Genomic DNA, 12,234 nt, shown 5'->3' with positions numbered 1-12,234 from the left:
CCCCTGCATAGCCAGGAGGAGGATTTCAGCAGCTTTTACATTTGGTTTCCCATAAATGTGGCTTGTCATTTCATCTGTACTGGAGATCGTGGGTTACACTAACTAGGTTTTCTTGAAACAAGTCAGCTCCATAAACCATGGTCTGAAGTTGGCTTGTTTTAAAACTGATCATGGTGCGAAACCATGCTCATCAGTTCAAATGAAACAAACAGATGCATTTAAGGGCAATGGAAAATAAAAGCTCCCCAAGTCCTTCTCCTGACCATGTAGGAAGAGAAGGAATGGGGAGCGCGGGAGCCTGAGGCTCACTGTGTCCTCTGCACATTACACAAAACCATGGTTTGGCATGATGCACCAACATAGTCATTTTCTCACCACATCCACTAGGGTGCCACATGAAGTGAATAGGACTCATTGTTTGCTTAATACCTTGGTTCAATCTAGCTGGCCTACCTCTCCACACACTCCATCAGTGTAGAAATGCATATATCCCATTAGATTTTATGTTTTGTCTCTCCAACTATTCCCTACTTTCATTATTTCTTGCTCTTAAGTTTGCAGGCCTTCGGGACAGTAATCAGGGACACGGTTATGAGCCTGAGTCCTTGGACTGGGTGGGGCAACTTCAAAATCTTTAAAGCATTTTAATTGTGCATTACTTATGTACATTGGGATTCCACGCTCCCAAAGCAGGCAACAGGACATAGCAATTAAGTGCTGCAAGATATAAATTAAGCATCAGGATCCCAGTTCAGAAAAGCACAATAAACTTGACTGTAGAAGAAAGAGGGACAAAAAGCATTTCTGTCTGGAGTTGCTATGCAATATGAACCCCCCTTTTCTTTTAAGGGAGTGGAGGTTTGCATTCCACTGTTTCCATTAAGCAAATTGCTGAAAATATTTTTGGCTGCTGAAGGGCTTCTAGAGCAGCTGCAGTGAAAACAATCTCCTCACCCCCACCACAGGTGTGGCAAAGCTCAGTGAAATCCACATTATTAGGGTAGTTGGAAAATGGGTCCATCAAATCAGAGATTTGTTTTGTTTTTCAATTGTGGTCCCTATTTTTCCTCCCCTCCTGATACTGTCATATGTAAAGGTAAAGGGACCCCTGACCATTAGGTCCAGTCGTGGCGTGGCCGACTCTGGGGTTGCAGCGCTCATCTCGCTTTATTGGCCAAGGGAGCCGGCGTTTGTCCGCAGACAGCTTCCGGGTCATGTGGCCAGCATGACTAAGCCGCTTCTGGCGAACCAGAGCAGCACACGGAAACGCCGTTTACCTTCCCGCTGGAGCAGTACCTATTTATCTACTTGCACTTTGTGCTTTCGAACTGCTAGGTTGGCAGGAGCAGGGACAGAGCAACGGGAGCTCACCCCGTCGTGGGGATTCGAACTGCCGATCTTCTGATCGGCAAGTCCTAGGCTCTGTGGTTTAACCCACAGCGCCACAGGCTTCCTTAATCAATATCTTTCAATGCTCCTCTCTTTTTAGGAAATTGATTGGCTAAACTTTTTTAATTGGTAAGATATTCTATCTATGCTTTCAAGTAATATTTCTTTTTGGAATGTTTTTATGGGAAAGGGCTCAGTGGCAGAGCATCTCTCTTGCAAGCAGGAGGTCCCACGTTCAACCCTGGCATCTCCAACTAAGCTTGGGAGAGACTCCTGTCTGAAATCCTGGACAGCCACTGCCAGTCAGTGCCAACCACACTGAGCTAGATGGGTCTGACTCAGTATAAGGCTACTTCCTTTGTACCTGTGCCATGCTCCAGCCATGCCTTCATAACCGCAAAGCTATTATTGATGGCAACAACTTAACTATGGAGCTTGGCCATGGACACATGTAAGGGGGTCAGTTTGCAAACTCCTGGTTCCAGGAGGACCACTGTCTGGTCTGGAGGATAAATGTTGGCCAACACTGACTTAGGTCAACTAAGGCTTATTGACTGAAGCAAATATTGTTCTGTGTGAGACGACCAGAGAGATGGTTTTACTGAACTATACCTTGAATTATAAATGGAGGCAGTGAGAGATTTTACTTTCTTGGGCTCCATGATTACTGGGGATGGTGACAGCAGTCACGAAATTAAAAGACGCCTGCTTCTTGGGAGGAAAGCAATGACAAACCTAGACAGCATCTTAAAAAGCAGAGACATCACCTTGCCAACAAAGGTCCGTATAGTTAAAGCTATGGTTTTCCCAGTAGTGATGTATGGAAGTGAGAGCTGGACCATAAAGAAGGCTGATCGCCGAAGAATTGATGCTTTTGAATTATGGTGCTGGAGGAGACTCTTGAGAGTCCCATGGACTGCAAGAAGATCAAACCTATCCATTCTTAAGGAAATCAGCCCTGAGTGCTCACGGGAAGGACAGATCCTGAAGCTGAGGCTCCAATACTTTGGCCACCTCATGAGAAGAGAAGACTCCCTGGAAAAGACCCTGATGTTGGGAAAGATGGAGGGCACAAGGAGAAGGGGACGACAGAGGACGAGGTGGTTGGATAGTGTTCTCGAAGCTACCAGCATGAGTTTGACCAAACTGCGGAGGCAGTGGAAGACAGGAGTGCCTGGCGTGCTCTGGTCCATGGGGTCACGAAGAGTCGGACACTACTAAACAACAACACCACCACCTTGAATTATGCCATAGTAAATTAATAGGTAAAGGCTAAAGGCACTGGGGTAGCTGGCATCAAGAAAGTCAGGAACTAGCAGATCTCAAGCTCCCATCATTGCATTTTCTCCCACCTCACTAGCGCCCTCTACTGGGTATCTGTATAATTTCCTGCAGCACAAACTTTTTGGCATCTATCGTCTCAAGAGACAAAGGAGTGCGCCTCCAGGGGTGAAGTCAAACCACTGTGTTAGCATCTCTCTGGGGCACAAGCCTAGGAGGTGTGTATGGAGTTCCTGGGTGGCCCAGACAGCAAGTCTCCCCTCTGGCCTTGGTGATATGGTCCAAAGGAAAGCAGAACAATACATTTGGCAGCAGCCTGGCTGCAGGATTTGCCAGAAAGAGGCATACAAGACGCCATCCAACCACTGTAGGGACTCCACTCCAGATTTGTGTAGGGTTTACTCCTTAGTCTTTTATTTTCCTGAAAATATCCCACAAGGCAGCAGAAATTTAGGACCAGAGTCTTCCTTCTCCTAGATGCGCCACCTTCCCCGGTTGAAAAGCCCTTCACTTCCTTCTATAGCATGTGCAGAAACCACCTTCTTGACTGCTGGACCCATTATTGGTCACATCTGCTTAATCTGCCGGAGCCTGTCTTTGCATGCAGGGGAAGTCACTAACTCACTGAGGGGTTGAGACTCATCAGCTACCCTCACCTGGTTTAGTTGGCCAGCCAAAGCCATTCCCAGATTGGGGATGCTGTCACATGCTGACAGCTTCTAGGAACCACTGGTGACAGCTGAGTGCAGGGTGGTGACCAAAGGTGGACAAACTACCCCAGAAGGAACATGACATGTCCCCCACCAGAAGTACTACCTGCTCCCCTAACATCCTATACAACTATGGAGGCACAAATCACACAGACAAAGCATCTACCACAGGTCTCAAGCACTGGACTGAGACAGGTGTCAAAGCTTGCTTCACATGATATTCTCTCCCACACCCAATGGTATAATCTGGAGTGGGGAAACCTCAGTGAAGTGGAAGGAGGCACTCATAGTAAAGGTAACGGTAAAGGTAAAGGGACCCCTGACCATTAGGTCCAGTCGTGACCAACTCTGGGGTTGCGGCGCTCATCTTGCTTTATTGGCCGAGGGAGCCGGCGTACAGCTTCTGGGTCATGTGGCCAGCATGACTAAGCCGCTTCTGGCAAACCAGAGCAGCGCACAGAAATGCTGTTTATCTTCCTGCCGGAGTGGTACCTATTTATCTACTTGCACTTTGACGTGCTTTCGAACTGCTAGGTTGGCAGGAGCAGGGACCGAGCAACGGGAGCTCACCCCGTCGTGGGGATTTGAACCACCAACCTTCTGATCGGCAAGTCCTAGGCTCTGTGGTTTAACCCACAGCGCCACCCGCGTCCCTCCAAATACCATAGTATTTGCTACTAATTTAAATTTGAGACGACATTCAGCAACAGATTCCACATAAGTTATACTGGGCTCCTATGGTATGTTTTAATAAAGAGTAGATTACTATGAAACCATGTCAAGGATGTCGGAGGCCAAACTCCATTTTGCAAAAAGGAGGACCATTTTGTATTTCCATCCATAACAACATATTATATTGAACTCTATTAACAATGTAGTAGACGCCAACTTTTACTGACCAAAACTGGTCATATTTCAAGCTTGAACCTTTTAAGGGAATTCACTTAAAGCAGGCATGGTCAAACTTGGCTCTCCAGCTGTTTTGGGACTACAATTCCCATCATCCCTGACCACTGGTCCTGTTAGCTAGGGATGATGGGAGTTGTGATCCCAAAACAGCTGGAGGGCCAAGTTTGGCCATGCCTGATTAAGGGAAAGCTAGGATGAGTAATAAACGGGAAAGCCACTGTAGCAGCAGCTATTGTTAATCAAGTCAAAATGATTCTGGGTGTGAAAGAACTTTGCGACAAAAGCTGAGTGCTTTTCAAATTATACACATAATTAGTGGGTGCAAGTGGAAAATAGAAGGCACAGTTGAATAGGCTGTTGGGAATTAAAGGGCACAGACGAGCTGAGACCAAATACTGCTTCTTTCCAGACACAGGACAACTATTAGTAGTCATTGTGGTCCTACACAGTCAAACCTAAAGCACATACAGATGCATGGTGTCACAACACCTGGAGTTTGGTTTACAGTTGACAAATCTGTTGGGTAGTCAAAAAGAGCTACTTACATGGTCAAAATACAGGTTTGTGCAAGCCCTGAGGAGTCAAACTCTAGAGAGATATCCAGATGTTTACAGAAATGGAGTCAAAAGCCATCCCAAAGCAAGACTTGGTGATGTGTACTCAAACTCACCTTTTGAAGTGATTTGCCAGGACTCCAATCAACTCTCCGATCTTGCTCTCATTGACTGGTTGCATGCTGAGGAGGCACACAATTAGGTCCTTGTTGTCCTTTGTGTGGAAAACTGCAAGCTGGTCTTTTCCATTGGAGACACTCAATCCCGTCAGCTGAGCAAAGAAAGAAGGGAAACGTTAAGGTTCACCAAGTTCCATGCCTTCGTGGATGCTTTGCAGTAGTCATAGAAAATCAGATTACAAATACAGACATCTTCCCCCTACCACCCGTTTCTGGAATGACAGCCATGTCTGATTAACCAGACTTTAACAGGGCAAGTGCCTGGCTTTTGCCTCTCAAGTGACCTCAAAGCAGAAATAACACAGGGACACAGGTACATTTACTATGAGCAGCACACTATATGTTTTGACATTAGTATTTCAAATATGACTTTGTATAATATAGAAGTGCCTACAGACAGCTGAGCAATTGAACAGAACCTTAAAAGCAAGGCATATATTAAATTTCACAGTAGCACCTCAAGTACCGTATTTTTCGCTCTATAAGACGCACCAGCCCATAAGACACACCTAGTTTTTGGAGGAGGAAAACAAGAAAAAAACTAATCCTGAATCTCAGAAGCCAGAACAGCAAGAGGGATTGCTGCGCAGTGAAAGCAGCAATCCCTCTTGCTGTTCTGGCTTCTGTGATAGCTGCGCAGCCTGCATTCGCTCCATAAGACGCACACACATTTCCCCTTACTTTTTAGGAGGGAAAAAGTGAGTCTTATAGAGCAAAAAATACGGTACTTAGGAAGCATGCTAAGCATACTAGAAATATATTAGTAAGCTTTGTTTCAGTTGCACTGCATGATATATTTATAATTATTAGAATCAGGTTTTTTTTCTAAAAAAAAAATGTTAAGGGTACTCTCAGTTTCCTATTCATATTGAAACATGGCCCCTCAATGAGGCCAAACTTATAGATTCACAAAATGTTTAGGGGTATGCATATCCCTGCATCCCCCCAGAAAAAAGTACCGATTAGCATTATTACTACTAATTGAATGTATATACCGCCCTATACCCGGAGTCTCAGGGTGGCTCACAGAACAAAACCAGAACACAAAACCATAAAATATAGAATAAAAAAACAACAACAACCCAATAACCCCCACCCCCCAAAAAAACACCCCTCCACATTTTAAAAGGGCATCGGATGTCAACCAAATCAACCAAAGGCCTGGTTAAAAAGGAACGTTTTTGCCTGGCGCCTAAAGGTGTACAATGAAGGCGCCAGGCGAACTTCCCTGGGGAGAGCATTCCACAGACAGGGAGCAACTGCAGAGAAGGCCCCGTTCTCGTGCTGTCTTCCTCCAGACCTCTCGAGGAGGAGGCACACAAAGAAGGGCATCAGAAGATGATCGCAGGGTTCGGTTAGGTTCATATGGAAAGAGGCGGTCCTTGAGGCATTGCGGCCCTGAGCCGTTTATGAAAAGTATCTGGAGTCCCACTCTCTGCCTGCGGTGCAGAAAAGGGCAACCAAACTCACCAAGGGGCAAGAGCAACTCCCCTTTGAGGAACGTTTATAACATTTGGAGCTTTTTAGATGAATATGGAGAGAGGGGATAATGATGTATTTGCATGGTATGGCGAAAGTGGATAGGTAGTATCTCTCACACAGATACACACAAAATAGGAGACTCTTGAGTCATTCAATGAAGCTGAACAGCAAGAGATTCAGAGCAGACGATAGGAAGTGTTTCTTCACACTTAGTTAAACTCTGGAATTTGCTACCAGTTTAGATAGCCTTATCCCTCCATGAAATTATCTAGCTCCCCATAAAAGCTATCAATGGCTACTTGTCATGATGACCATATTTCATCTCCTGCATCAGAGCAGCATGTCTCTGAACACTAGGCACTGGGGATTATAATCAGAGTGCCACTGTATGTTAGGATATTTCCGTTCCACCTTAAAAAGGGAGCAGGTTGTTGTGTCACAGCCTGCGTACTTCCGGTTCACAGGAAGTTTCTGTTTTGTATATAGCTGTTGTTTCTCTCTCTGTGCCTGGACACGCAGGCAGGCAGTCATGTTTTTTTCTTTGTTCTGACGAATGCTGAATAAAGTTGTAAATATGCTCTCCTGAGTGCATCTTTCGTTGTGCGAACTCTGCGAAAGGGCGTGCACCAGTCCTTGGAATGTGGACAGCTGTTTCTGAGGCTTGTGTCGCTAATTGACTGATACTGCGTTTCTACGGAAGATCGATGGATCGTCTGGAATTGACATGGGGGCATGATGGCCTTTGTCTCCCTGGCAGTATCCCAACACTGTACCCATACTGTATCTTCCTGTGGGCATCTGCCTGACCAGACTGCTGGACCAGATTGGGCTACCAAGACTATGGTGTTATGAATTTTTAGTTCATCTCCAAACTTACTCACACATTTCCCACAAAATGTGTTCGTCACATAGAACACAGAAATTGACAACTGATAATATATGAAAATGTATTTGCATGGCACAACATACCGTATTTTTCGCTCTATAGGACGCACTTTTTGCCCTCCAAAAATTAAGGTGAAATGTGTGTGCGTCCTATGGAGCGAATGCAGGCTCCTTGGCTTCGGCGATAGCAACGCGAAGCCTCCGAAGCGCAGAGGGAGCGCTCCCTCCGCGTTCCAGAGGCTTCGTGTTGCTTTCGCTGAAGCCTGGAGAGTGAGAGGGGTCGGTGCGCACCAGACGCTTTGCGTTGCTTTCACTGAAGCCTGGAGAGCGAGAGGGGGGAGTGCGAGTTCCCGCTGCGCTCCACAGGCTTCAGGTTCCTTTCGCTGAAGCCGGGAGAGCAAGACTCCCCTGGCTTCAGCAGAGAGGGAGAGCTGTGCAGTGCCCCTTCAGCCAAGTGGGAGGAGAAATGGAAGGGGCTCCATTTCTCCTGCCGCTTCACTGAAGGGGCGCTGAGCAGAGAGGGGGAGATTTTTTTCCCTTGTTCTCCCCCTCTAAAACAAGGTGCGTCCTATCGTTGGGTGCGTCCTATAGAGCGAAAAATACGGTATTCTGAACACAGTATGGAGACCTTTTTTTGTAGCAGAACAGTACACACATCCCAGCCTATATACTGCAGCTGTACAGCCTTGGAGTAGAGATGGGTGAAATCTGCCCATTTTGGTTTCTCTCCATTTCTCATTTTCCATTCTTCAGTTCAGTCCATCCTGTTTCTGCATTGGCACATGAAAATTCATATAAAATTGCGTGCATATACTCTTCTGATGTATCCATTTTTGAAGCATTTCCCCCTGAAATCTTACATTTCTGTAAACATTTTTTACTAATGCAGACATTTTCTATGCTCTTTTGATTGGAGAGCCGCATTGCAAAATCTAGGTAAGTGTCAACTCCAAAGGATAACTACATTTCAGTGCGTATCTTGGTTCAGTAAGTGCAAATTAATCCTCATCCCTTCGCTATTCATTTTTTAAAAGAGGCATATGTGTTTTATTTAAAAAATACTAACGAGTTAAAAGGTTTGTGCAAATGTAGCAATAAATCAGGTGAGACAGAACAAAGATTGAAATATCTGCGCATGCTACCATACAATGGCTCTCTTGATAATAACAAAGAGGTTGCTGATTGACCAAGTATTGGTGATGGGGCTTTGATTCTGCTTACAGTGTATTTCTGCTAATCAGACCCGTAGAAAAAGCCAATACATTTCTATATTCTGGATTGTGTTTGGCACACACAAGCTTTTGTCTAATAATCAGGGATTAAATTAAGCAAAGGTTTGAAAGAGCTTTGCCCCAGAATTTTTATTTACATACACATACATACATAATACACACACATACATATAATATAGTGTATTAGAGAGTATAAACTTTAAATTTTAAAAGCTGATACAGCTTTGATCACTCAAACATCCCAGAGGAAAGCACAATTCTTCAGGCACAAACCCAATAATTGCTATTTATTTTTGTAGTGAAACGTCAAGCATTGACAAAAGTGTACTCAGATGAGAATTCCTAGCTATTTAGAATAGCTATAATTGGATCAGACTGACTGCTAGTTTCTTCAGGGAACTTAAGAAAAAACTCAACCTTCAAGGACTGTTCTTTGTTTTAGCATGAAAAAAAGAGACTGTCTCATTTCTGACACCTTTCAACACCTCTCTGCCATTTCCCCCTTGCGGGAGAGAAAGGTTAAGACTTCAAGAAATTTTCAGTGCACCAGAAAGCTCATGTAAAAAGGAATTCCCCAAACAGCAGTGCATACTTCTAGAAATTGTTGTTATGAAAGCCTCCAAGAGCAGGGTCTAGGTGTGTTCAGTTGTATTTCTAGGATTCTAATCAAGGGGATGAGACTGAAAGCAGGCGGAAGGCTGAATGCTCTGTGACCAGGCATTCTCTTGCAAGGGATCAAGAGACCCCACATTTAATAATAATAATAATAATAATAATAATAATAATAATAATAATAATAATAATTTATTATTTATACCCCGCCCATCTGGCTGAGTTTCCCCAGCCACTCTGGGCGGCTCCCAATCAAATGTTAAAAACAGTACAGCATTAAATATTAAAAACTTCCCTGAATAGGGCTGCCTTCAAATGTCTTTTAAAGATAGGATAGCTGCTTATTTCCTTCACATCTGAAGGGAGGGTGTTCCACAGGGTGGGCGCCACTGCCGAGAAAGCCCTCTGTCTGGTTCCCTGTAACCTCACTTCTCGCAATGAGGGAACCACCAGAAGGCCCTCGGCGCTGGATCTCAGTGTCCGGGCCGAACGATGGGGGTGGAGAAGCTCCTAAAGGTATACAGGACCGAGGCCATTTAGGGCTTTAAAGGTCAGCACCAACACTTTGAATTGTGCTCGGAAACGTACTGGGAGCTAATGCAGATTTCTCAGAAACGGTGTTATGTGGTCCTGGCGGCCAGTCCCAGTCACCAGTATAGCTGCCGCATTCTGGATTAATTGCAGTTTCCGGGTCACCTTCAAAGGTAGCCCCACGTAGAGCGCATTGCAGTAGTCCAAGCAGGAGATAACTAAAGCATGCACCACTCTGGCAAGACAGTCTGCGGGCAGGTAGGGTCTCAGCCTGCGTACCAGGTGGAGCTGCTAGACAGCCGCCCTGGACACAGAATTAACCTGCGCCTCCATGGACAGCTGTGAGTCCAAAATGACTCCCAGGCTGCGCACCTGGTCCTTCAGGGGTGCAGTTACCCCATTCAGGACCAGGGATTCCCCACACACCCGCCCACCCCCTGTCCCCCAAAAACAGTACTTCTGTCTTGTCAGGATTCAACCTCAATCTGTTAGCTGCCATCCATCCTTCAACCGCCTCCAGGCACTCACAAAGGGCCTTCACCGCCTTCACTGGTTCTGATTTAAAGGAGAGGTAGAGCTGGGTGTCATCTGCATACTGATGAACACCCAGCCCAAACCCCTGATGATCTCTCCCAGCGGCTTCATATAGATATTAAAAAGCATGGGGGAAGAGGACGGAACCCTGAGGCACCCCACAAGTGAGAGACCAGGGATCTGAACACTCATCCCCCAACACCACTTTCTGGACACGGCCCAGGAGAAAGGAGCGGAACCACCGTATAACAGTGCCCCCAGCTCCCAGCTGTGTTCGTACCTTCTTCCAACAAATATGGGGAGTTATGAGCTGGGGTCAGGCAAGAGAGAATGCTAACGCAATACCCACTCCTGATCTTCCTTCCCCTCTCCATCCAGGCCAATTCCAGGGGCAATGGCCAGTGCCAACTGTTGTGTCCCCTAGCAAACAGTTGGGACAAAGTTATTGTTCTCTAGGTTTCAATCCTGAAAAAACTATACGCCTTTAGAATGGGGAAAGTCAATTTGGTGCCCTTCAATAACTCAACGGTCAGTTGTACTACTGTGACTTCTGGATAGTACTACATTTACTACTTAGTTTTAGAACATAAAAAAGTGAATGGTTGCTATGCAGCGGACTATCAACCCACATTTAGCTCCAATAATCTGCTACAGGGGCCTCTTCAGCAGGGTAGATTAGTTTAAATAATTGATTTAAATCTGTTTTTGGCATCTTGGCGTGGGTAATTGTGATTCGCCCTGTAAGGCAGGTGCATGGTGAAGCAATTGTACCACTGCTTTGTGAGGTACCAAACTCTGCACGAATCCACTGAATCCACACTCTCAAAATGCCAAAATTGGACGCAGGAACGCATCCTGATTCAGTTTAACAAAACAAGCTTGCAAAGTGATAGTAACAGGCATGTGTGAAATAAGAGAAAATGATCTTCATTTCCTCCGTTTTCCAGAATGTATTATTATTTCCTAGTTATCTGTACGCCAGCTACAGACTTCCTCAACCCTAGGATCATATCTTCCCATCTTAATGCATTTATTTATTGCTATCCTTCAGTTTCTGGCATATGCCATCTTGGCTGGCAACACCAGGCACAAGAACTCCACCAGAGGTTTCAAGTCACCGGGATTTTTACTGCCACAAGTCAAAGGCACACCGTGCGATATTCGATATTACTCCCCATTTGGAATTGCTTTTTTTTTTTTTTAAGGTTAGGAGTGACAGAATGGCTTCTTGAGCTGGGAAAACAAGCTTCGGCAGGACCAGGCTTCAGCTGACCGCCTGAGATCTCCATGGCAACGCCTTCCCAAGGGATGTTGCTATGTTGACAGGGCAGCTTTGCAAACAGTGATTGTGAGCGCTGCTGGCATGCAGAGGCACTTTGAGGAGGCTAGCTCCCCTGTACACCTTCACAGGGCCAATCCATCTAACAGATGTAAAGGAAACGCATCTTTTCAGGTGAGGCAGAGAAATAAACACCGAGGCTCTAATATAAATGGTCCATGTTCTTGGTGAAAGCATCAGTCCAAATAATGGAGCTTTTCTACGAAGAGAAGGGGGAACCCCCCGCCCCCGATTATGCAGATTTCGAGGCTCCCCCACTTTCACTACATATAAAGATATTAGGTAAGAGGGCATATGTGCAAAAAAATAAATAAATCAGTGGCAATGGGCAGCTCCTAAAACAAACCGAGTTTGATAATGTGGGCAACAAAACGTCAAAAATACTGATGAGGAAAATAAGGTTAATTTCGGCAGGCTGGAAGGATTTCACACACCAGTCCCCTCAAGGTATTATCACCATTGTATATATTTTATGAGGGATGCGGGTGGCGCTGTGGGTTAAATCACAGAGCCTAGGACTTGCCAATCAGAAGGTCGGCAGTTCGAATTCCCACGACAGGGTGAGCACCCGTTGCTCGGTCCCTGCTCCTGCCAACC

At 45.5% G+C, this 12,234-nt stretch overlaps 1 protein-coding gene across 2 annotated transcripts in view; it reads right to left on the bottom strand.

Annotated features, from left to right (window-relative positions):
* Nucleotides 1-12,234, bottom strand: part of MYO1D (myosin ID) — a 178,907-nt gene that overhangs the window by 54,518 nt on the left and 112,155 nt on the right. For both annotated transcript variants that reach the window (XR_014540993.1, XM_083582581.1), the window contains exon 21: nucleotides 4,960-5,114. Coding sequence is in view for 1 of the 2 variants with exons in the window: in XM_083582581.1 (XP_083438707.1) it covers nucleotides 4,960-5,114 (155 nt within the window). In the remaining variant the exon portion in view is untranslated. The remainder of the gene's footprint in view (nucleotides 1-4,959; nucleotides 5,115-12,234) is intronic.

This window comes from Podarcis filfolensis (assembly GCF_964270895.1).
Source record: "Podarcis filfolensis genome assembly, chromosome: 13".
NCBI classification, from domain to species: Eukaryota; Metazoa; Chordata; class Lepidosauria; order Squamata; family Lacertidae; genus Podarcis; species Podarcis filfolensis.
Note: the sequence above shows the minus strand (reverse complement) of the source record. Positions and strands in the feature narration are given on the sequence as shown.